This window comes from Bombina bombina, chromosome 8, assembly GCF_027579735.1.
Source record: "Bombina bombina isolate aBomBom1 chromosome 8, aBomBom1.pri, whole genome shotgun sequence".
NCBI classification, from domain to species: domain Eukaryota; kingdom Metazoa; phylum Chordata; class Amphibia; order Anura; family Bombinatoridae; genus Bombina; species Bombina bombina.
Window position 1 is genome coordinate 214258083 of NC_069506.1, and position 27304 is coordinate 214285386.

Consider the following 27304-nt stretch of genomic DNA (forward strand, 5'->3'; position numbering starts at 1 on the left):
GAACCCAAATTTTTTTCTTTTGTGATTCAGATAGAACATGCAATTTTAAGCAACTTTCTAATTTACTACTATTAACAAATTTTCTTCATTCTCTTGGTATGTTTATTTGAAAAGCAAGAATGTAAGTTTAGATGCCGGCCCATTTTTGCTGAACAACCTGGGTTGTCCTTGCTGATTGGACAGCACCAATAAAAAATTGCTGTCCATGGTTCTAAACCAAAAATTTGCTCACTCCTTAGCTTAGATGTCTTCTTTTTCAAATAAAGATTGCAAAAGAACGAAGAAAAATGGATAATAGAAGTAAATTAAAAAATTGCTTAAAATTGCATGCTCTATCTGAATCATGAAAGAAAAAATTTGGGTTCAGTGTCCCTTTAAGGGAAAAAGTCTCATTATATTAACTCTTTAACGACCGAAACGTATCATGCATGTTGCTGCTTATTAAGGTTTTTCTTTTTTTTAAATAGCATCTGTCCCGCCACAAGCGGTGGTACTGTGCTATTATACCCTCCCTTTTTTTCACCATAAATAGCATGGTCTCGGCGCTGGCGGCAAGACCTCGCATTTAATAGCACAATCCCAATTTAAAGACAAGTGACTTACAGTGTACGTTGCTGGTCTTTAAGGGGTTAACGTACAGGTAGTGACACGAAATCTGTCTGATTAGGACCGTGACCAAATATTTTAATAGCTAGATAAAAATTTACATGAATTTATGGCACTTAAAAATAAATTTTTTGTAATATTCATCACAACCTTGAAGTCTAAATAAAGGCGTGTTTTTGTTTTTTTGTTAGATTCACTTTTTTAGTTCTACAAAATAAAGTTCTGCTGTAGACTAAGCAATCAGCACAGAGTGCCCATGTTTATGTAATATTTGTTTTTATTTTTACAGGCCGGTGCCAAATTCAAGATCATAGAACAGATACAGATGGACATCAGATTATATTTTTGTGTTCTGTCAACATTATTGTGTGTCTGCATTATACTTGCACCCTAGACCTATATGTTAAGATATTAGTTATATACAATAACTATTATTTATAACTGCACAGATATGCAAATATCTGTAAACCAAATATTCATAAAGAAAATAAATCATCAATTAAAATCATGGCCAAAAACAACTGAAAGGGAGGTAAAAACATGGAACATAATAACCATGGGCAGAACTGAAGACTGATTTATAAGTGGAACGCCTTAAAGGGGTGTGCTGTAGAGGGGCCCTATTGTACCTGAGATAATCATATTAGTGTTTTACTATAACTCTTGTATAAGAATACATCATCTATTCAACTTAACCCCTTAGTGACCAGATAATTTTTAAATTTTCTTACCGTTAAGGACCAGGGCAGTTTTTACATTTCTGCGGTGTTTGTGTTTAGCTGTAATTTTCCTCTTATACATTTACTGTACCAACACATATTATATACCGTTTTTTCTCGCCATTAAATGGACTTTTTAAAGATAACATTATTTTCATCATATAACTTACTATAAAAAAGTTTTATAAAATATGATTAAAAAAAAATCGCAAAAACACTTTTTCTAACTTTGACCCTCAAAATCTGTTACACATCTACAACCACCAAAAACACCCATGCTAAATAGTTACTAAATGTTGTTCTGAGTTAAGAAATATTCAATGTTTACATGTTCTTTGCTTTTTTTGCAAGTTATAGGGCAATAAGTACAAGTAGCACTTTGCTATTTCCAAACCATTTTGTTTTTTAAAAATTATCGATAACACTGTAACACTGATATCTGTCAAGAATCCCTGAATAACCCTTCACATGTATATATTTGTTTTTAGTAGACAACCCAAAGTATTGATCTAGGCCCATTTTGGTATATTTCATGCCATATGGGGGGGGGGGGGGGTCAGGGAGGTTTAGATGTAAGAGGGGATACTACCCTGCTGAAAATATATATATAAAAAAAAATATATATATAAAAAAAACCTTTTATTTTTATACTGCCAGACTTTCAGCCAGTACTTAAGATGGGGGTAACCTTTGAGGGGGTGGGGGAGGGAAGAGAGCTGTTTAAGAGGGGTCTTGTTTTGACATTGTTTTAATTTATGCTCTTGATAAAGGTTATCTTGTAGCCAAAACACATTGAGATGTACTTTTAACAAACCTTTGAAGCTGCATCTGAAGTCGCCTGTTTGACATCTGTAATAAAGGCTGATTTTAAACTGCAATCTCGTGAAAGAAGTTGAGGTACTCTGAGGACGAGAGCAGCTTCATCCCCTGGAGGTGACACAGTGCCGCCATCTTTGCTGTATTATCACCTATTTGTGCTAAATTTCATTTTATGACATAGTATTCTCTCTTTATCATCTGTTATAGAGGCTCATATTGTAAGCTAATTATTTGACTCATGAGGCAATTCACTAAGTCTAGTATAGTTTTGTCCATGTGTACTAGTAAATGGGTAGTAGGTTTATACTTCCCCATAGTTTAAAGGGTCCTACTAAGAGGGCTAGGCTAGACTCCTGAAATATAGATTTTTTTGTGACTACTGATATAGGTGAGATTATACATTTAGCACACTTTGTGCTATTATTGACACCATACTCAGTTTATATTTAATAAGATCTGGGCTCCTAGAGTATATGAATATGTGTCGTCATATAGTGCAGTTCTAGAATTATTACTATCCATGCTCTCTAAACTTAGTCCTCACTGAGCATAAGTTTATTCGATCACTTGATTAGAATAGCTCAAGATAAGGAAAAGGGTTATGTTCAAGCACACATAGGCTTGGCACATACTCCTGTACATCACTATCAAGGCACTTTTAGCTACCACACTGCTGGGTGATCATCATCAGGGCTCACATGGGCACACCAATTCTAGGGATCACCATTAGGGCACACATGGGCACAACACTTACTTCTGGGGATCACCATCAGGGCACACCTGGGCACAACACTTACTTCTGGGGTTCACCATCAGGACACACGTGGGCACAAAACTTACTTCTGGGGATCACTATCAGGGCACACATGGGCACTACACTTACTTCTGGGGATCACTATCAGGGTACATGTGGGCACTACACTTCTGGGGATCACTATCAGGGCACACATGGCCACAACACTTACTTCTGGGGATCACTATCAGGGCACATGTGGGCACAACACTTCTGGGGATCTCCATCAGGGCAAACATGGGCACAACACTTACTTTTTGGGATCACCATTAGGGCAAATGTGGGCACTACACTTACTGTACACTTACTTCACTATCAGGGCACCATTGTACACCTCAGCAGAATCCATGAAATAAATAAAACAACATCAGTGCTAGCAGAAGTGCACCTCTTACTAAAAAGATAGTATTTTTAGGGTATTTGGGCTGCAGATAAACTAATCTACCACTAGTATGTTACTATAGATAGAGGCCCAGTGACATTCCAGAGATCTAGCAGAAGTTAATATACAGGGAGTGCAGAATTATTAGGCAAATGAGTATTTTGACCACATCATCCTCTTTATGCATGTTGTCTTACTCCAAGCTGTATAGGCTCGAAAGCCTACTACCAATTAAGCATATTAGGTGATGTGCATCTCTGTAATGAGAAGGGGTGTGGTCTAATGACATCAACACCCTATATCAGGTGTGCATAATTATTAGGCAACTTCCTTTCCTTTGGCAAAATGGGTCAAAAGAAGGACTTGACAGGCTCAGAAAAGTCAAAAATAGTGAGATATCTTGCAGAGGGATGCAGCACCCTTAAAATTGCAAAGCTTCTGAAGCGTGATCATTGAACAATCAAGCGTTTCATTCAAAATAGTCAACAGGGTCGCAAGAAGCGTGTGGAAAAACCAAGGCGCAAAATAACTGCCCATGAACTGAGAAAAGTCAAGCGTGCAGCTGCCAAGATGCCACTTGCCACCAGTTTGGCCATATTTCAGAGCTGCAACATCACTGGAGTGCCCAAAAGCACAAGGTGTGCAATACTCAGAGACATGGCCAAGGTAAGAAAGGCTGAAAGACGACCACCACTGAACAAGACACACAAGCTGAAACGTCAAGACTGGGCCAAGAAATATCTCAAGACTGATTTTTCTAAGGTTTTATGGACTGATGAAATGAGAGTGAGTCTTGATGGGCCAGATGGATGGGCCCGTGGCTGGATTGGTAAAGGGCAGAGAGCTCCAGTCCGACTCAGACGCCAGCAAGGTGGAGGTGGAGTACTGGTTTGGGCTGGTATCAACAAAGATGAGCTTGTGGGACCTTTTCGGGTTGAGGATGGAGTCAAGCTCAACTCCCAGTCCTACTGCCAGTTTCTGGAAGACACCTTCTTCAAGCAGTGGTACAGGAAGAAGTCTGCATCCTTCAAGAAAAACATGATTTTCATGCAGGACAATGCTCCATCACACGCGTCCAAGTACTCCACAGCGTGGCTGGCAAGAAAGGGTATAAAATAAGAAAATCTAATGACATGGCCTCCTTGTTCACCTGATCTGAACCCCATTGAGAACCTGTGGTCCATCATCAAATGGGAGATTTACAAGGAGGGAAAACAGTACACCTCTCTGAACAGTGTCTGGGAGGCTGTGGTTGCTGCTGCACGCAATGTTGATGGTGAACAGATCAAAACACTGACAGAATCCATGGATGGCAGGCTTTTGAGTGTCCTTGCAAAGAAAGGTGGCTATATTGGTCACTGATTTGTTTTTGTTTTGTTTTTGAATGTCAGAAATGTATATTTGTGAATGTTGAGATGTTATATTGGTTTCACTGGTAAAAATAAATAATTGAAATGGGTATATATTTCTTTTTTGTTAAGTTGCCTAATAATTATGCACAGTAATAGTCACCTGCACACACAGATATCCCCCTAAAATAGCTATAACTAAAAACAAACTAAAAACTACTTCCAAAACTATTCAGCTTTGATATTAATGAGTTTTTTGGGTTCATTGAGAACATGGTTGTTGTTCAATAATAAAATTAATCCTCAAAAATACAACTTGCCTAATAATTCTGCACTCCCTGTATAAGGTACTGTGGATACTGTTAGTTGACTTATATGGGCATATCTATCAAGCTCCGTATGGAGCTTGATGACCCGTGTTTCTGGCTCCGTGCTTCTGGAGAGCCTTCAGGCTAAAGACCGCTGCTACATAACCTGTCCGCCTGCTCTGAGGAGGTGGACAGACTTTGCTACAATTCAATCTGATCGAATACGATTGGGTTGATTGACATCCCCCTGCTATTGGCCGATTGGCCGCGAATCTGCAGGGGACAGCATTGCACAAGAGCTGCTGGTGCAATGCTGAATGTGGAGAGTGTATTGCTCTCCGCATTCAGCGAGGTCTGTCAGACAGGCCGTTCATAAATAGGCCCCATAAAATATAACCCTCCCACGCTATTTTTCATGAAGATTTATTCATCCTCTGTCCAGTCCCTCTCTTCAGTCCTAGCAGTTTCCAGCACAAGATGCAAAAGGAAAGGGAGCAGAGGGATCTGTGCAAGGGAGTGACAGGGGCTATAGAAATAGTTGTGGTGAAGATCGGACAAGGTTTTACCTGTTATTTATTTCAATAGTTTAAATCAATAATAACAATGGATTCTTTTTAGATAACAATGAACAACAAAATCAATGCTGGGACACTGTATAGACTTGAAGTAAGCAAGCTTATGGAGCGCTCAGCACTCAGCTCTCAGCCCTGCTGCTAACTGATGTAGAGCAAAGTCAGACTGTAGGCACTGGCAGTTAGCCAGATAGAGCAGGATGAAACTTTTAATTTTGCTGCGCCTGCGCCTTGCATTTCACCATTTCAGTCTACCTGTGAGACGTAAGTGTCAGGGTTTTTTTTTTCCTGTTTGTTTGCCATGTACTGCTGGCAGCCATTTTACTTACGGTCCGGAGGAGCATTCATGGGTTCATTCCTCTGATGTTCATGCTCCCACCCTCCTCCGTGCCTTCCATGCCCGTTTCCCCAATAAGCCTTTTGTCCTCCCGCAGGGGAGGGGTCGTTGAGGGGAGGGTACTGTCAGGGTTTTTTCCCTGTTTGTTTGCAATGTGCTGCTGGCAGCCATTTTACTTACCTCTCTTGCTGAACTCTGGTGCATTGTGGGGGATGCTGCTCATTCCCTGCACTTCCTTTTATGGCCAGACTGGTTTACATCATCCATGTGAGACAGGATGCAGTCTCAGAATTGTGATGTCATCACTTATTATTTAAAGGGCCTCTGTTCAGTTTGCTTTGCCTTTGCGTTGTCTCAGACCTGTTTGTGAGAGCTCCTGTGTTTTACCTGGCTGTCTGACGTCCTTCCTGGTTCCTGATCCCTGGCTTGTTCCTGACTCTGCTGTTCGCCTTGTTCCTGATTCCGGCTCGTCTGACTATTCGCTTTTGCTCCTGACTCGGCTCGTCTGACTACCAGCTCTGGTTTTGATTCCTGGCTTGTTATTTGACTTGTGGACTTTTATTATTTTTTGCCATTAATAAAGGTGTGTTTATTTTTGCACTTCTCGTCTCAGTCTGATTCCTGGCACCCTGACAGTAAGTTACTGCAGAGTCAAGGGCAAGACAGTGCTAACTGATAGAGGGAGCCGGGAGGGCGTTTTTTAGGTCACTGTCTGAGTGGCCGCAGAGGGGACGGCAGTATTTGAAGCTCCTCAATATATGTGAGTAAACTAACCTGCTTAAATTCCTATGTTGAAGTAGCATTTTTTTGTAAACATGTATTCACTGTAGTGTGAAGTCGAAAAATGTTAACATTTGGTGTATTACACAACACATAAAAAAACAATATTTAGGTTTTGCTGGTAATAGGTATATCTTGCTTGCTATTACTAAAAATGTTTGACTATATCCCTTAACTTGGATATGATGACTTGAACCTCAATGATTAAAATCCATGGAATAACAAACAATTCAGTGGAATTTCCTTGCAAAAAAAGAAGAAGAGTACTGCTGTTTATAAAATAATTCAAAATGATTAATATCCACAAGCTACTAGTGTAGCATGTTTTGTTGTGTGGTTTACTTCAATATTTCAAATTACCTTTATATGTATGTGGTGTATGATGTGTGTGCATGTGTGTTGTATGGTGTGGGTGCATATGAGTGTGTGTATTATGATTGTGCTAACGGACATGATCCATTATAGCGGATCATGTCCGCTGCACATAGATAAATGCTGACAGCATACGCTCTCTGCATTTATCATTGCACCAGCAGTTCTTGTGAACTGCTGGTGCAATGCCGCCCCTGCAGATTCGTGGTCCATCGGCTGCTAACAGGGGATGTCAATCAACCCGATCGATTCGATCGGGTTGATTTCTGTCAATTTATGTCCGCCACCGCCGCGGACAGGTTATGGAGCAGCGGTCTTTAGGCTCACCGGAAACACGGGCATCAAGCTCCATAAGGAGCTTGATAAATATGCCCCTATGTGTGTGCTTGAGTGTGTGTATGTGTGGTTTGCGTGCTTATGAGTGTGTGGTGTGTGTTCTTGAGTATGTGCATGTGTGATGTGAGTGCATATGCATGTTTATATGTGTGGTGTGCATGCATATGAGTGTATGTATGTGTGGTGTGTGTGCCTATGAGTGTGTGTATGTATATTAGTGTGTGTATGTGTGGTGTGAGTGCATATGCATGTTTATATTTGTGGTGTGCATGCTTATGAGTGTATGTATGTGTGGTGTGGGTGCCTATGACTGTGTGTATGAATATAAGTGTGTGTATGTGTGGTGTGAGTGCATATGAGTGTGTGGTGTGGGTGCATATAAGTTTGTGTACGTGTAGTGTGCGTGCAAATGAGTGTGTGTATGTGTGGTGTGTGTGCCTATGAGTTTGATTATGTGTGGTGTGTTCATATGATTATGTGTATGTGTGGTGTGCATGCATATGATTGTGTATGTGGGCGGTTAAATAAAAAATTGGGGGGGGTGTGGGCTGCTTTGCCTTAAAATGCCCGGGACTATTTTAGGTCCCAGTCCGGCCCTGGATCTCACAGGTTTTTTTTGCAAATTAAAAGGTGACAAGCTTTTCTCAAAACGCTCAATATACTTAGAACCCTAATAAAACAAATGCATAAACAAATCTAGGTGATTGTAAGATACTATACGAATTTAATTTTTAAAGTGCACCCTACTCACTTCTAACTTCACTTCAGAGAGTGAAGTGTCCCATTCCAGTGAGCTCCATTACTTTCAATAGGAGACATCTTGCCACACGCAGGGACTGCTCCTTTTTTTTTTACAAAACTTCCACCAGGGCAGCCCTCTAAAGGGTTAGATAGATAGATATATAGATAGATAGAATGGCACACAGGTCCGCAGATATATAGAATAATCGATGAATATGCAGATAAAAACAAAGAGAGAAATACAGACAGACACATAGGACAGTACATATTACAGAACATGTTGACACTCTGTACAATGTTACATACCTTTTGTTGCCTTTATGATAAAGAAGACCATAATAGCAATAATAGCAACACTAACGAGTACTCCTATCACGATGCCAGCAATCGCCCCTCCGCTAAGGCCAGATGGTGGTGCTGAAAGAAAAAAGATATAATATAAATATAATATAATTTTAATTTTTTTTAAAAAGTAATGAAATTAATGTAAACGGTTACATAATCACTTGTCATATTACTATAGTTAAGTCTTACAATATCTGTTGATTATCAGAGAAACTATCGCCTAGATTACGAGTTTTGCGCTAAACAGGGTGCGGAAATAACACCAAAAACTCCATAGCACTGCCATTATGAGTCACTGAAAAGCCTCCTTGTGCTGTGCGTTATGGTTCTTTAAGCTCCATACCACACAAAAGCCAAGGGGGGATATCTATCAAGCCGTCAACTGTGTTGCATTCGCAAGCATTAATACGCTCGTCTAACATCGCCTAACATTGCGGCCGCGTATCTCAATACGCTCTCCTTATTTATAAAAAAAGCCGTCAAAAAGACGCGCACCAAGTACAAGTCGATGAGCATCGGACTGTTGTTAACTAGCAATCATCTATCTTGCGTCTATTCGGCTTTTTCCCAACTTTATTTATACCCTGTCACTAAACGCCGCCACTATAACCCCTATCCCACTGCTCCCCAACCCCGCCGCAACCTAAATAAAGTTATAAACCCCTATCCCGACGCTCCCTGACCCCGCCGCAACCTAAATAAACGTATTAACCCCTACCCCACCGCTCCCGACCCCGCCACAACCTAAATAAATGTATTAACCCCTAAACCTCTGGCCTCCCACATCACTACCACTAACTAAAGCTATTAACCCCTAAACCGTCAGCCCCCCCACACCAAAAAACTAAATTAAGCTATTAACCCCTACACCTAACAACCCCCTAACTTTAAATTGACTTTAAATTGAACTTTAAATTGAAATTACAACATCCCTATCTTAATATAAATTAAAAATTACTATCTATTAATTAACCTACCCTAACTATTATACTACAATTAAATTAAAATAAAATAAATTACATATTAAAGAAACCTAACCCTACTCAAATTATTTAAATATACAATTAAACATTATTAAAGTACTAAATTAGAGAAAAAAAACAAACAATAAGTTACAAAAACAAACCCCCACTAAATTACGAAAATTAAAAAATAAAAAATGAAAAAGAATTACACATAATCTAATAGCCCTATCAAAATAAAAAAGCCCCCTCCCAAAATTAAAAAACCCTAGCCTACAACAAACTACCAATGGTCCTTAAAAGGGCCTTTTGTGGGGCACTGCCCCAAAGATATCAGCTCTTATACCTGTAAAAAAAATACAAACACCTCCCCAACAGTTAAACCCATCACCCAACCACACAACTCCCCCAAATAAAAATCTAAAATAACCTAAGCTCCCCATTGCCCTGAAAAGGGCATTCGTATGGGCATTACCCTTAAAAGGGCATTTAGCTCTTTTACATGCCCAGACCCTAATCTAAAAATAAAACCCATCCAGAAAACCCTTAAAAAAACCTAACACTAACCCCCGACGATCCACTTACTGTTCTTGAAGTCCTGCTTGAAGGATCCATCCAGCCAGAGAAGTCCTCATCCAGGCGGCAAGAAGCCTTCATCTGGCCGGCCTCTTCCATCTTCATTCATCTGGAGAAGTCCTCATCCAGGCTGCAAGAAGTCTTCATCCAGACGGCATCTTCTATCTTCATCCATCCGGAGCAGAGCGGGTCCATCCTGAAGACATCCGACGCTGAGCATCCTCTTCATACAGTCGCCATCGTAAACTGGAACTTCAATGTAAGTGACACCATCCAAGATGGCGTCCTTGGAATTCCTATTGGCTGAAAGATTTCAATCAGCCAATAGGATTAGAGCTGCTAAAATCCTATTGGCTGTTCCAATCAGCCAATTGGATTGAGCTCTCATTTTGGATGGCGTCACTTGCCTTGAAGTTCCAGTTTACCGTGGCGACAGTATGAAGAGGATGCTCTGCGCCGGATGTCTTCAGGATGGACCCACTCTGTGCCAGATGGATGAAGATAGAAGATGCCGTCTGATGAAGACTTCTTGCTGCCTGGAAGAGGACTTCTCCGGATGGATGAAGATGGAAGAAGCTGTCTGGATGAAGACTTCTTGCTGCCTGGATGAGGACTTCTCCGGCTAAATGTATCCTTCAAGCGGGACTTTAAGAACTGTAAGTGGATCATCGGTGGTTAGTGTTAGTTTTTTTAAGTTTTTTTTGGGTGGGTTTTATTTTTAGATTAGGGTCTGGGCATGTAAAAGAGCTAAATACCCTTTTAAGGGCAATGCCCATACAAATGCCCTTTTCAGAGAAATGGGGAGCTTAGGTTATTTTAGATAGGTTTTTTATTTGTGGGGGTTGGTTGGTTGGTTGGGTGGTGGGTTTTACTGTTGGGGGGTATTTGTATTTTTTTTACAGGTAAAAAAGCTGATTTCTTTGGAGCAATGCCCCACAAAAAAAAGTCATTTTAAGGGCCATTGGTAGTTTATTGTAGGCTAGGGTTTTTTTTTTTTTTTTTTTACTTTGGGGGGCTTTTTATTTTGATAGGGCTATTAGATTAGATGTAATTCTTTTTTATTTTTGATGTGTTTTTTTTTCCCCGTAATTTAGTGTTTGTTTATTTTTTTAACTTAGTGTTTGTTTGTTTTCTGTAATTTAGTACTTTTAATAATGTTAAATAGTATATTTAATTAATTTGAGTAGGGTTAGGTTTTTTAATATGTAATTTATTTTATTTACTTGGTAGTTTAATTTAATTGTAGGATAATAGTAAGGGTAGGTTAATTAATAGTTTAAAATAGTTTATTTTAATTCTACAGGTAAGTTTTAATTTATTTGAAGATAGGGATGTTGTCATTTTAACTTAGAGTTAGGGGGTTGTTAGGTTTAGGGGTTAATAGCTTAATTTATATTTTGGCAATGTGGGGAACTGACAGTTTAGGGGTTAATAGGTTTAGTTTGTGGTAGTGATGTGGGAGGCCAGAGGTTTAGGGGTTAATACATTTATTTAGTGGCAGTGGTGTCGGGGAGTGGCAAAATAGGGGTTAATAAGTTTATTTAGGTTGCGGCGGGGTCGGGGAGTTGCAGGATAGGGGTTAATAACTTTATTTAGGTTGCAGCGATGTCGAGGTGGCAGATTAGGGGTGTTTAGACTCAGGGTTTATGCTAGGGTGTTAGGTGTAAACGTAACTTGTTTTCAACCATAGAAATCAATGGGATATCTGGCAGTATCGAACATAAGCTTTCGGTGCTTTCAGACTCCCATTGATTTCTATGGCATCTGCGGCCTCCAGGGTGGTGGATTGAAAACCAGGTACGCTGCGTCAGAATAGCCGCAAGCGTACCTATTAAAAGTTTGATAACTGGGAAAAAGTGTCAAATAGAGCCGAATGTGTATTCGGAACATCTGTAATGACGTAGGCATAATTCTGCCTCGAATTGAGACTGGCGGATCGTATGTTATGTCACAAATTTCAACATTTGTCGGTCTGTAGGCTAATAGGTCGGATCAAGCTTGCAACAATTACGCTGCGGAATTTTGGCGTATTTGCGGTTCACAGCTTGATAGATAGGCCTCAAGGGCTGAGAATACGTGCTCATGCATGCTTTCCCCCATAGACATCAATGGGGAGAAATTGTTAGAAATAAACTAACACCTGAAGTGCGGAATTAAACCTAACACCCAAATATAAACCTCTGGTCTAAACAAAAAAAGTTACATTTAAACCTAACACCCTAATATAAACCTCTGGTCTAAACACTCCTAATACGCCGATTTATTAATTGGTAGTTTTTTTTATATTTTATTAGAATTGTTTTAACTTAGGTTTATTTTTAATTTCAAAGGTACGATTTTATTTATTTTAAGATAGTTATATTGTAATTTTAATTTAAAGTTAGGGGGGGTGTCAGGTTTAGTGGTTAATAGTTTAATTTAGTGTTTTGCAATGTTGGGCTGCAGCGGATTAGAGGTTAATAGGTTTATTTAGTGGTGGAGAGCAGTGGTGTAGGGGTTATTATATTTAAATAGTGTTGGCAATGATGGGCAGCAGATTAGGGGTTAATAAATGTATTAAATCGTTGCTGTGTGGGTGGGTGGCAGATTAGGGGTTAATAGGTTTAATATAGTGTTTGTGATGCGGGAGGGTGGCGGTTTAGGGGTTAATATGTAGTTTATGGGTGTTAGTGTACTTTGTATCATTTTAGTTATCAGTTTTGTGAAACATTTTTGTTACACAAAACTCATAACTACTGCTCTCAGATCGTGGTATGGCTTGTGTCAGTATAGGCTGTAACGCAAGCATTTTAGCCTGAATGCGCAGCCTGTAATACTGGCACTATGGAAATCCCACACAAAAACGTAATTTTTTTGAGTGCGGAATGGACGTTGCATTACAGGGTAAAATGCCTGCGGTACAGCTATACCACCGCGACTCATAATATGCATTCCTGGGAAAATGGCCAATTTTTCAGCAGTATAGCTGTACCGCAAAACTAGCCGTATAATACCAAAACCTTTCATGTAGTTACAAATATAACATATAATGTAAAGGAAGAGGTGTGTGTGGGAGTAGATGTCACCTGATATTCTTCCCTGAATAGAGGAATTGTATGTACATGTGTAAGAGAAAAATATTATATTTATAAATTAATCTGTGTATTAGTAAATAAAATAATGTAATAACATAAATAAATAAAATAATAAATATTATCATTGAAATGGAAAAATGCTAAAAAATATATTAAGGGACACTGAACCCACATTTTTTCTTTCATGATTCAGATAGAGCATGCAATTTTAGGCAACTTTCTAATTTACTCCTATTATCAAATTGTCTTCATTCTCTTGGTATCTTTATTTGAAAAGCAAGAATGTAAGTTTAGATGCTGGCCCATTTTTGGTGAACAACTTGGGTTGTTCTTGCTGATTGGTGGATAAATTCACCCACCAATAAAAAGTGCTGTCCGGGGTACTAAACCAAAAAAATAGCTTAGATGCCATCTTTTACAAATAAACGGCTAGATTACGAGTTTTTCGTTATGAGCGGCTCGGTACTAACTTGCAAGTTATTGTCACTGCTCACCGCCCTATAGCATTGCTATTACAGGTTTGCAAAACCCGGCGTTAGCACGCAATATGTGAGCGTTGAGCAAAATTGAGCTCCATACCGCACTCAAATACCAGCACTGCTTTGAGCTGGTTTTATGTGCTTGTGCACGATTTCCCCATAGACATCAATGGGAGCCTAAGACCTGCAATAAAGGAGCGTAAAGCTCCACAACGCAGCCCCATTGATTCCTATGGGGAAACAAAATTTATGTTTACACCTAACACCCTAACATAAATCACGAGTCTAAACACCCCTAATCTGCCGCCCTAACATCGCCGCCACCTACATTATACTTATTAACCCCTAATCTGCCGCCCCTGACATCACCACCACCTACCTACACTTATTAACCCCTAATCTGCCGCCCCCGACATCGCCGCCACCTACATTACAGTTATTAACCCCTAATCTGCTGCCCCCAACATCGCCGCCACTATACTAAAGTTATAAACCCCTAAACCTAATCCTAAATGTACCCCTAACCCTAACACCCACTAACTTTAACATAATTAAAATAAATCTTAATAAAAATTATAATAGCTAAATAATTCCTATTTAAAACTAAATTATTTCCTATAAAATGAACCATAAGCTAGCTACAATATAACTAATAGTTACATTGTATCTATCTTAGGTTATATTTTTTATTTCACAGGCAAGTTTGTATTTATTTTAACAAGGTAGACTAGTTACTAGATAGTTATTAACTATTTACTAACTACCTAGTTAAAATAAATACAAACTTACCTGTAAAATAAAACCTAAACTGTCTTACACTAACACCTAACCTTACACTACAATTAAATAATTTCCATTAATTAAATACAATTAACTAAATTACAAAAAAACCCCACTAAATTACACAAAATAAAAAAGAAATTATCAAATATTTAAACTAATTACACCTAATCTAATAGCCCTATCAAAATAAAAAGCCCCCCAAGATAAAAAAAAATCCTAGCCTAAACTAAACTACCAATAGCCCTTAAAAGGGCCCTTTGCGGGGAATTGCCCCAAAGAAATCAGCTCTTTTACCTGTAATCCAATTAGCCAATAGGATTGAGCTTGCATTCTATTGAAGAATGGGTTTTTTAACTTTAGTATAGTGGCGGCGATTATGTGGGCAGCAGATTAGGGGTTAATAACAGTAATGTAGGTTGCGGAGATGTTAGGGACAGCAGATTAGAGGTTAATAAAATGTAACTAGTGTTTGCGATGAGGGAGTGCGGCAGTTTAGGGGTTAATATATTTATTATAGTGGCAGCAATGTCTGGCGCGGCAGATTAGGGGTTAATAATTTTATTTTAGTGTTTGCAATGCGGGAGGGCCTCGGTTTAGGGGTTAATAGGTAGTTTATGGGTGTTAGTGTACTTTTTAGCACTTTAGTTATGAGTTTTATGCTACAGCTTTGTAGCGCAAAACCCATAACTACTGACTTTCAGTTTACGATATAGATCTTGACGGTATAGGCTGTACCGCTCACTTTTTGGCCGGACAGGCAAAGTTGTAATGTAATACCGGCGCTGTGGAAGTCCCATTGAAAAAGGACTTTTTGCAGTAGTTACGTTGCGTTACAACCAAAAAAGTATGCGGTACAGATAAACCTGCAAAACTCGTAATACCAACGGTAGTGAAAAAGAGCCATAATGCTGCTTTTTCACCCATAACGCAAAACTCGTAATCTAGCCAATTGATAGCAAGAGAACAAAGAAAAATTGATAAAAGAAGTAAATTAGAAAGTTACTTAAAATTGTATGCTCTATCTAAATCATGAAAGAACAAAATTGGGTTCAGTGTCCCTTAATATTTTTTTTAGCATTTTTCCATTTAAATGATAATATTTAATTTTTTGGTCCAATATTCTACCACAAAAGCTAAATCTATTATTACATTATTTTATTTACTAATACACAGATTCATTTATAAATATAATATTTTTCTCTTCAATAAATCCATCTATATTTCTATATATCTATCAATCTATCTATCTATCTATCTATCTATCTATCTATCTATCTCTACAGTATCTATCTATCAATCTATCTATCTCTATCTATCTCTACAGTATCTATCTATCCAACTATCTATCTATCTATCTATCTATCATCTTTCTACCCACATTCAGCTAGATTACGAGTTTTGCGTTATGAGTGAAAAAGCATTATTATGCTTCATAATGCTGCTTTTTCTCTAATGCCGCTATTACAAGTCTTGTAGGTATAGGTGTACCGCAAACCTTTTTGGCCGTCACGCAAAATCAGTACCGCACTTTTAAAAAAGTCCTTTTACAATGGGACTCCCATAGCGCCAGTTATACGAGTTTGCCTGGGAGGCCAAAAAGTGAGTGGTACACTCTATAACCACAAGATCCGTACCGCCATCTAAAGTCAGTAGTTATGAGTTTTATGTTACAAAGCTGCACCATAAAACTCATAACTAAAGTGTTAAAAAGTACACTTACACCCATAAACTACCAATTAACCCCTAAACCGAGGCACTCCTGCATCGCAAACATTAAAATAAAATTATTAACCCCTAATCTGCTACTCCGGACATCGCTGACACTAAAATGTTTTATTAACCCCTATTCCGCCACTCCCCAACATCGTCGTCACTATAATAAACCTATTAACCCCTAAACCGCCACCCTCCTGCATCACAAACACTATGTAAAGATTATTAACCCCTAATTCGTCGTCTGCCCACACTGCCTCTATAATAAAACTATTAACCACTAAGCCCCCCACAACGAATTATACTTAAATAAATTATTAACCCCTAAACCTCTGACCTCCTACATCACTAACTCTACATAAATATATTAACCCCTAAACCTAACCCTAACATAACCCTAAGACTAATTCTAACACCCCCTAACTTATATATAATTAAAATAAATCTAAATAAACCTTACAACTATTACCTAAATATTTCCTATTTAAAACTAAATACATACCTGGAAAATAAAACCTAAGCTAGCTACAATATAACTAGAAGTTTTATTGTAGCCATCTTAGGTTTTATTTTTATTTCACAGGTAAGTTGGTATTTATTTTAACTAGGTAGACTAGTTAGTAAATAGTTATTAACTATTTACTAGCTACCTAGTTGAAATAAATACCTGTAGTTACCTGTAAAATAAAACCTAACCTTTCTCACACTAAAAACCAACATTACAATAAAATAAATTAAATTATTAAATTACAATTTTCTAAATTACAAAAAATAAACACTAAATATTTTTTTTTTTTTATCAAAAATAAAAACGAATGACTCCTAATCTAATAGCCTTATTAAAATAAAAAAGCCCTCCCCCCCAAATAAAAAACCCTAGCCTACACTAAACTGCCAATGGCCCTTAAAGGGCCTTTTGTGGGCATTGCCCCAAAGAAATCAGCTCTTTTACCTGTAAAAAAAAATACAAACACCCCCCAACAGTAAAACCCACCACCCAACCAACCAACCCCCCCCAAATAAAAACCCTAGCTAAATAAACCTAAGCTAACCATTGCCCTGAAAAGGGCATTTGGATGGGCATTGCCCTTAAAAGAGCATTTAGCTCTTTTACATTGCCCAAACCCTAAGCTAAAAAAAAAAACCCACCCAAAAAACCCTTAAAAAAACCTAACACTAACCCCCGACGATCCACTTACAGTTATCGAAGTCCGGACATCCATCCTCATCCAGCTGGCGAAGTCCTCATCCAAGCGGCAAGAAGTCTTCATCAAGGAGGCCTCTTCGATCTTCATCCATCCGGTGAAGTCCTCATCCAAGCAAGAAGAAGTCTTCGTGCAGACTGCATCTTCTATCTTCATCCATCCGGCGTGGAGCGGGTCCATCTTCAAGACATCCAGTACAGAGCATCCTCTTCTTACAGTCGTTGGCATCAACTGAAGGTTCCCTTTAAGTGACATCATCAAAGATGGCATCCCTTACATTCCTATTGGCTGAAAGATTTCTATCAGTCAATAGGAATTAAAGGGGGAAAATCCTATTGGCTGTTGGAATCAGCCAATAGGATTGAGTTTTCATCTTATTGGTTGATCCAATCAATTTCATTTTTTATTTTTTTTGTAATTTAGTGTTTATTTTTTTGTAATTTAGAAAATTGTATTTTAATAATTTAATTTATTTTATTTTATTGTAATGTTAGTTTTTAGTGTAAGGCAGGTTAGGTTTTATTTTACAGGTAACTGTATTTATTTAACCTAGGTAGCTAGTAAATAGTCAATAACTATTTACTAACTAGTCTACCTAGTTAAAATAAATACAAACTTACCTGTGAAATAAAATAAAACCTAAGATAGCTACAATATAACTATTAGTTATATTGTAGCTAGTTTAGGTTTTATTTTACAGGTAAGTATGTATTTAGTTTTAAATAGGAATTATTTAGGTAATAATTGTAAGGTTTATTTAGATTTATTTCAATTTTATTTAAGTTAGGGGGTGTTAGGGTTAGATTTAGGTTTAGGATTACGTTAGGGTTATGCTTAGGGTTAGAGTTACGTTAGGGTTAGGTTTAGGGGTTAATATATTTATTTAGTGTTAGTGATGTTGGAAGTCAGAGGTTTAGGGATTAATAACTTTAGTATAGTGGCAGCTACATTGGGGGCAGCAGATTAGGGGTTAATAACTGTAATGTAGGTGGCGGCGATGTTAAGGGCGGCAGATTAGGGCTTAATAAGTGTATTTAGGTGGCGGCAATGTTAGGTTAAGCAGATTAGGGGTTAATAACATTATGTAGGTGACGGTGATATCGGGAGCGGCAGATTAGGGGTGTTTAGACGTGGTTTTTATGTTAGGGTGCTAGGTTTAAACATAACTTTTTCTTTCCCTATAGACATCAATGGGGCTGTGTCATGGAGCTTTTGTTTCCGCAATCGCAGGTGTTAGGCTTTTTTTTTGCCGGCTCTCCCCATTGATGTCTATGGGGAAATCGTGCACGAGCATGTCAAAGCAGCACTTGTATTTGGGTGCGGTATGGAGCTCTACGCAACCATATCGCCCGCACAAGCCTACTTTTTGTAAACTTGTAATAGCAGCTCTATAGGGAGGTGAAATAATACCGCTTTTGTGGCGGTTGTTAATTTCCCTATAGCGCTCAAAACTCGTAATCTAGCTGATAGTAAATTAATACTCTCACTTCAATTGAGAAGGAAAGGCAGGGGGGTGTTCATCCCAATAAAGGGCCAGATTACAAGTGGATCAGTATTTAACGCTCCATCTCACATTCTAACTCTGTTAGAAGTAAGCATTTTGTGCGTGTCTGGTAGTGCTTGTATTACAAGTTGAAAGTAAAATGTTTTCACTCCTGTGCTAACCAGATGTACACAAAAAGCCAAAGTTAGGATAACACATGCGTGTTAACATATTCCCCCATAGAAGTCAAAGGAGCAAAAAAAGTCGGTGGGGGAATAACACCCTACTCCCAGGCAAACCCAATCGCATATTCTCAAGTGTGCTAACCTGACATGAAAATATGAATATTTCAAATTACAATGTTCTTCACAGAATATGTTCTATTAATGCATAAAAATATTTCTACATATATGGTATTTTGGTACAATATATATCTATAACTATATATGTACATAATAATATACTGCATAGGCATATATGTGTGTATATGTGTGTGTGTGTGTGTGTATGTATGTATTTCTTTCCTAAGATATGGTGAGTCCACGGCTTGAGTAACTACTGTTGGAATACCTCTCCTGGCCAGCAGTAGGAGGCAAAGAGCACCACAGTTAAACTGATAAGTATCATTCCCTTACCCACAACCTTCAGTCATTCTCTTTGCCTTTCGGTGCATGAAGGAGGTGAAGTTTAGGTGTCTGAAGAAAAATTTTGATTTCATCTACAAGCAAGTTTTGGGGTATAGCCATATTCCACTTCATTCCTTGCAGTCGGGTAGTGGTGGCTTTAAAGCAGTTAGGACTTGTATAGAGGTACTTACTGCATGTTCCTAACAATTGCTGTCCTAGTTTAGAAAGCCACAGTTCGCTACTCTGTTCTTCCTTTTTCAAAGGTCTCTGTGAAGAACTGTGTCTTCTCATACCTTGTAACTGTCTACATGATGGACAGCGGAGCTGGTAAGTGCTTTTTCTTCCATTTGAAGAAGAAACTTCTTTTTTATTGTGACAGATAATCCTGTTGTATGGGTTCCACTGGGGCATGAAGCAGGCACTGTAGCATGTGTGAGACTAACATTTAGGGGCCTGTTTATGAAAGGTCTCACAAGAGCTGCTGGTGCAATGCCACCCCCTGCTGACTCACGGCCAATTGGCCGCCAGCAGGGAGTTGTCAATCAACCCGATCGTATTTGATCGGGTTGTATCGTGGCAATTACTGTCCGCCTCATCAGAGCAGGCGGATAGCGTTATGGGGCAGCGGTCTTTAGACTAGCCAGAAACACGGCCCTTTAAGCTCCATACGGAGCTTGATAAATGGGCCTCTTAAACTCTTTTAAAAAGAAAGGGTAAAATATTTTTATTAGGCTTTATTTTCTGACACATATTTACTTGATAAAACAATACAAGTTTAAAATGAAAGTAAGGCTGAGTTTTCTATTTCAGCAGTTTATTCATTTCCCCATTTCTTTAAAATAAAACGATGCAACATTTTAAACTGTCAGGTTTGAAAAAACGGTTATTTCTGATACTCAGTGTACCAGGAAGTGGTGCCTCTCTGTGTTGCAGCAGTAATTTGAGCTCGGCAGTTGAGGTCACATGACCGGCTTTACTTCATAACGTTTCTGAGGAAAAAGTTGTTTTCTCCATTTATACGTGATCTGGTCTTAATTGGTAGTGATAAGGCACCTCAGTAATTGAGGTGTGGGGTTGCCTGAGGGGTATTTTAGAAGTTTATTTGATGTTTATTAAATGTTTTTTCTTAACTTTTCTCAAATAATTTTATCTGGGGATCGATCCTTATTTGGGATAAAATTTAAAGTGTATTTTTTCCTTAGTTTATTTTAATTGAATATTAAAATCTTTTAAACAAGTTTATTTACTGTTTCACAACATGTCTGATATGGAGCAAGAGCCTGCTCTCATGAATTCATGTTAATTATGGTTAGATGCACAAATTGCAGCTCCTATGCAATTTTGTTCTTCATGTGTCAAGAGACTAAATGCTAAAAATGCTAAAGATAGCATTTTTTAGTCTAATGACTGTCAGGATGATGTTGTCAAAATAATACCTCAGTTTTCTCCTTCTACGTCCCAAGCCTGAATGGCATCACATGCAGTGCCCTGCGGTTCCTCTATAACTTCTAGTAGAGTTTATTTAAAAGCAGAAATTACTGCCCAGGTATCTTCAGCGGTGTCTGCGGCATTAGCTGCCATTCCCAGATTACAGGGAAAACGCAAGAGGAAATCTAGAAATTCAGAAAGTAAAGTGCCTGTCCTCAGTTCTGCTTCCCAAGTTGCCCTTTCTCATAAGTCTGATGAGGAAGATACATCGGGACTGAGGGTGAAATCTCAGATTCGGACAGTATAATTACTTCTTCTGAGACTGAGGTGGTATTCTTCAAATTTAAGCTTGAACACCTTTGTGTATTGTTAAAGGAGGTTTTAGCTACTTTAGATGACTCCGATACTCTTGTTGTTTTCACTCCTAAGAAATCTAGTAAACTTAATAGTTTCTTTAATGAACCTTCCACTTCAGAGGTTTTTCCTGTGCCGGACCATGCTAGTGAGATTGTCTCACAGAAATGGGAGAAACCAGGGGTGTCTTTTTCCCTGTCTCCCATTTTTAAGAAAATGTTTCCTGTCGAGGACTCCATTAAAGACCCTTGGTATACTGTACCCATAGTTGAAGGGGCCATTTCCACTCTGGATAAGAGAACCACTATTCCTATTCTGGGATCGGATCAGGTGGGGGGCAGACTTTCTCAGTTCTCTCAAGCCTGGATATGAGATTTCCCAGATCCCTGGACTGTGGACATAGTATCCTAGGGTTAAAAATTGGAATTCAAGACTTTTCCTCCCAGAGGCAGATTCCATCTCTCAAGATTATCTGCAGACCAGATAAAGAGAGAGGTGTTCTTGAAATGTATTCAACATCTTTCCTCCCTGGGAGTGAAAGTTCCAGTTCCAGTGTAGAAACAGGGTCTCTGGTTCTACTCCAACCTATTTGTGGTTTCCAAAAAAAGAGGGAACTTTCCGTCCCATTCTAGACTTGAAGTGTCTAAACAAGTTTCTCAAAGTTCTATCCTTCAAGATGGAGACTATACGATCCATTCTTCCTTTAGTAAAAGAGGGTCAGTTCATGACAACCATAGATGTTTATCTTCATGTTCCTATTCACAGTGACCATCACAGATTCCTGAGATTTGCCTTTCTGGACAAACATTTCCAGTTTGTGGCCCTTCCATTTGGTCTAGCCATGGCTCCCAGAATCTTTTCAAAGTTTCTGTGGGCTCTTTTGGCAGTGATCCGTTCTGGTGGAATTGCTGTGGCACCCTACCTGGATGACATACTGGTTCAGGCATCATCTTTTCAACAAGCAAAATCTCACACAGAGATATTGTTGTCTTTTCTTCATTCCCATGGATGGAATGTGAATCTGGAAAAAAGATCCCTTTCCCCTGCTACAAGAGTAGTGTTCTTAGGGACCATAATAGATTCTCTATTGATGAAGATTTTTCTGCCAGAGGTCAGGAAAAACAAAATCCTTTCCTCTTGCCTCTCTCTTCAGGCTACTGCTCATCCTTCATTGGCTCAATGTATGGAGGTAATCGCTCTGATGGTGGCTTCCATGGACATCATTCCTTATGCTCGATTCCATTTGAGAGCTCTCCAGTTGTGCATGCTTAGACAATGAAATGGCAACCATGCAGATCTATATCAGAGAATAGAGTTAGATCAGTCGTCAAGGGACTCTCTCCCATGGTGGATTTCTCAGGAACATCTGTCTCAGAGCACATGCTTTCGGAGACCTTCCTGGGTGATCCTAACCATGGACGTCAGCCTGCTGGGCTGGGGAGCAGTCTAGAACTCGTTAAAAGCTCAGGGCCTTTGGACTTGGGAGGAGTCTGCTCTTCCCATCAACATCTTGGAGTTGGGGGCTATTTACAATGCTCTATTGGCTTGGCCTCAGTTGTCCTCAGCCCAGTTTATCAGGTTCCAGTCAGACAACATAACCTCTGTGGCTTACATCAATCACCAAGGAGGAACTCGGAGTTCCTTAGCAATGATGGAGGTTACTCGGATTCTTCAGTGGGCAGAGACCCACAATTGTTTTCATCCACATTCCAGGAGTAGACAACTGGGAAGCGGATTTTCTGAGCAGACAGACTTTTCATCCCGAGGAGTGGGAACTCCACCTGGAGGGGTTTTCCAGCTTAGTCCTCAAATGGGGGGTGCCAGAGTTAGATCTGATGGCTTCCCATTAGAACACCAAGCTTCCAAGATACGGTCCAAGGTCAAGAGATCCACAGGCCATTCTTAAACATGCTCTGGTGGTTCCTTGGGTTTTTAGGTTGGCATACCTGTTTCCTCTGTTTGCTCTCCTTCCACAAGTCATTGCTCGTATCAAACAGGAGAGGGCATCAATGATTCTAATAGCTCCTGTGTGGCCTCGCAGGATCTGGTTTGCAGACCTAGTGGAGATGTCATCTCTCCCACCTTGGAGACTACCTCTGATGAAGGACCTCCTGATTCAGGGTTCCTTCCTTCATCCAAATCTCATTTCTCTGAATCTGACTGCTTGGAGATTGAACACTTAATTCTGTCTAAGCGTGTTTTTTTCTGAGTCGGTCATTGAGACCAGATTCAGGCTCACAAGCCTGTTACTAGAAAGATTTACCATAAGATATGGCATAAATATCTTTATTGGTGTAAATCCAAGGGCTACTCTTGGAGTAGAATTAGATTTCCTAGAATTTTATCTTTTCTTCAGGAAGGCCTGGTGAAGGGATTGTCAGTCAGTACCCTGAAGGGTCAGATTTCTGCTTTATCTGTTTTACTACATAAACGTTTGGCAGATGTGCCAGATGTGCAATATTTTTGTCAGGCCTTGGTCAAAATCAGGCCTGTCTTTAAGTCTGTTGCTCCTCCTTGGAGCCTTAACCTTGTTCTTAAAGTTTTACAACTGGCTCCATTTAAGCCGTTGCATTCCATGGACATTAAGTTGTTATTTTGGAAGGTTTTGTTTCTTGTTGCTATCTCTTCTGCTTGAAGAGTCTCAGAACTATCAGCTCTGCAGTGTGATTCCCCTTATCTTATTTTTCATGCCAATAATGCAGTTCTTCATACTAAGTTAAGTTTCTTTCCTAAGGTTGTTTCTTAATAGAAATATCAATCAGGAAATTGTTGTTCCCTCTCTGTGTCCTAATCCTTCTTCTTCCTAAGAATGTTTGTTACACAATTTGGATGTTGTATGTGCTCTTAAATTCTACTTACAGGCGACTAAGGATATTTGCCATTCCTCTGCCCTCTTTGTCTGTTCTTTTGGGAAACGTAAAGGTCAGAAAGCTACTGCTACTACTCTTTCTTTTTGGTTACGAAGTATAATTCGTTTGGCTTATCAGACTGCTGGACATCAGCCTCCTGAGAGAATTATGACTCATTCCACAAGGGCTGTTTCCTCTTCTTGGGATTTCAAAAATAATGCTTCTGTGGAACAGATTTGAAAGGCTGCAATTTGGTCTTCTCTACATACTTTTTCCAAATTTGATAGTTTTGACTCGGATGAGGCTTTTTTTGGGAAAAGCGTTCTTCAAGCAGTGGTGCCTTCTGTTTAGGACTGCCTGCCTTCTCCCTCCCTATTTATCCATGTCCTCTAGGTTGGGTATTGGTTCCCAACAGTAATTACTCAAGCCGTGGACTCACCATATCTTAAATAATTTATTTATTTCCGGATATGGTGAGTACACAGCCTCACCTTTTATTTTAAGACAGTTGTTCTTTTAACTATAACCTCAGGCACCTCAACACCTTTTGTTACTCCTTTTTCTCCATTTCCCTTCAGTCGAATGACTGGGGGTTGTGGGTAAGGGATTGATACTTAGCAGTTTAACTGTGGTGCCCTTTGCCTCCTCCTGCTGTCCAGGAGGGATCTTCCCAACAGTAATTACTCAAGCCGTGGACTCACCATATCCGCAAATAAATAAATTTATCAGGTAAGCATAAATTTTGTTTATATATGTGTTCATATGTATTTATGTGTTTATATGTCTGTAAATACATATAAACACATATCAACACATAAAAACATATGCACACACACACACATATATATATATATATATATATATATATATATATATATATATATATATATATATATATATGCATACATACATACAGGGGTCAAGCCCAATGGGAATGCATGGGAATGAAGTTCCTGCACTATTTTTGCAAGAGGAACTAAGTTCCCCCTGGACAGAGAACAGAAACATTGCTGCTGCTGATGGGAGGAACTAGAGTACAGTCTGGTTAGAGGGACAGTGAGATCCTATAGTAATAGGCAGTAACACTTCCTACAATACACTAAATGAAAGCCTGTAAGATGACCTGCGGTGTGATCACACCAAACTGTGTGGAACACATGGTGCTTAAATTTATGTGTAGCTTGCTCTGGAGTTTTTTAGCTCCCTTCAGCAGAAATAGGAATATTGCACCTTCATTGGGTTAGACTCTTTGACAGAGGAGTAGTCTGGAGTTCCTATCAGACACTGAGGTCTCAGATGGCCCTGGAAAGGAAGGAGAGGGGAGGAAAGAGGATGTGAGGAACTGAAGCTAAACTGGCTATGCACTGTGTGAGTTAAAAAAGTATGGACACCCTGGATCTTGACAATAAACAACAGGTGTTTATGTGTGTCTAGTTTACTTATTTTATCATCAAAGATAGGGTACCTAACGTAGTGTTTATACTAGTTCAGTTGCAGGGTAATCAAAGTGTGCATCTGAGTGTCATCCAGATTGTTTGTTGCTGGGAGTATCTTTGCTGGTACTATCATTTCATTGATATCCATTGTAAATAGAAATCTGGAGTGTGTGGCCACTATTATGTATCACATTATAAATTAATGATACACAGACAAAGATAGAGTTAGATTGATATACAGCTAATAGAAATTAGAACCGCTATAATCACACCTAATCATAAGTGAAGTTAAGATGAGACTGTGATTGAGACCTAAGTAGATATAAAATAACTGTATCAATATTATCCATTGCTAATCTATAACCAGTGAATGTTTCAGTGATTGGTGTTAAATACCTGCATATATTATCAATGCAGAATAGCATAGCTACTGGATGTTTGTAGTAAGCTAGAATCTTATAGCGTTATCTGTAACTGAATACTCAAATAGTGTTGTTACTGAGAGCTTAGTTAATTGTTTCTACTTACTACTTTTAATATACCCCAATGAATGTTATGTTTTAATATTTATTCTACTCCCATCTTTTTGGTCAATCTTCAATGGTTAATTAGTGATAAGTTATTCTTATTACACATCTATTCACTGTGACCATGGAGTGCTATAAGTGTATTCTTTTTTCTCTCGAACTGTTTCAATACTCAGGTAGGCCTTGGCATTTAAACAATGCTCAATTGGTACTAAGGGGCCAAAAGGGGGCCAAGAAAATATCCCCCACACCATTACACCACCAGTCTGAACCATTGATTCAAGACAGGATGGATCCATGCTTTCATGTTGTTTACGCCAAATTCATTTCCGACCATCTGAATGTCGCAGGTGAAATTGAGACCCATCAGACCAGGCAGCGTTTTTTTCAATATTCTATTGTCCAATTTTGGTAAGCCTGTGCGAATTGTAGCCTCACTTAACTGTTCTTAGCTTCCAGGAGTGGCACTCAGTGTGGTCTTCTGCTTCTGTAGCCCATCTGTATATATATATATATATATATATATATATATATATATATATATATATATATATATACACATACATATACATATTTAGACATGTTTATGTATATATCTCTATGTTAAAGCCCTTTGCATGCCATTTTCTAACACCTGAGACCTCATATCTTTGAGCCCTTATAACTTTTTCTTGACATTTTCTTAGATAGTGTTATTATGAGTGTAACTGTACTTTGTAATGCATTTTTGATGTTTTGTGCAACTTTTTTATTTTGCGAAACAACCAGAGTTCTGAGGACGTGATAATCATTCTAGTGTACATCGTGGTTGCGCTCACGCATTCGTGTATACCTTCAACTTGCAATATGAACACAACAATTGATGTACGCAAACAGCTGCGATAAACCCGCTTGCGCGTAACTGTTTTCACACCACTAATAACCTGGCCCATAGAATTTTATAAAGAAATTGACCAAACCAGCGTGGCAAATAAAATGACATATATAAAAATACCTATCCTCAGAGATAGCTAATCACAATAAGGAAAAACCTCTACATTTACACTCAAGGGTGAGGTAAACAAAAATAAGAGAAGCTTATATCAACATACAAAACTGTAATGACAACCTCTGTGTGGGATCCTTGTAATTTCCAACAACCAACGCGTATGTATCATTTGATGTGAGTGCAGTCTTTTATTTTTAATATTGAAATTTAATCCTGACTAAGCACCCTGGTCATTTACTACCTGGCAGTGAGAGTGCAGATACTAGGGATTTATGAAATGAAGGAGTGGTAAAGAACCAGCTCCTCAACAAAATACTCTTATAGAACTCCAGGTATAGACAGGAGTGTGTTTCACAAAAAAA

At 38.8% G+C, this 27304-nt stretch overlaps 1 protein-coding gene across 1 annotated transcript in view; it reads right to left on the bottom strand.

The window, feature by feature from the left end:
• Window positions 1-27304, bottom strand: part of LOC128638941 (V-set and immunoglobulin domain-containing protein 10) — a 233390-nt gene that overhangs the window by 75289 nt on the left and 130797 nt on the right. Inside the window, exon 4 of the mRNA XM_053691071.1 lies at window positions 8421-8531. Within this exon, the coding sequence (XP_053547046.1) occupies window positions 8421-8531 (111 nt within the window). The remainder of the gene's footprint in view (window positions 1-8420; window positions 8532-27304) is intronic.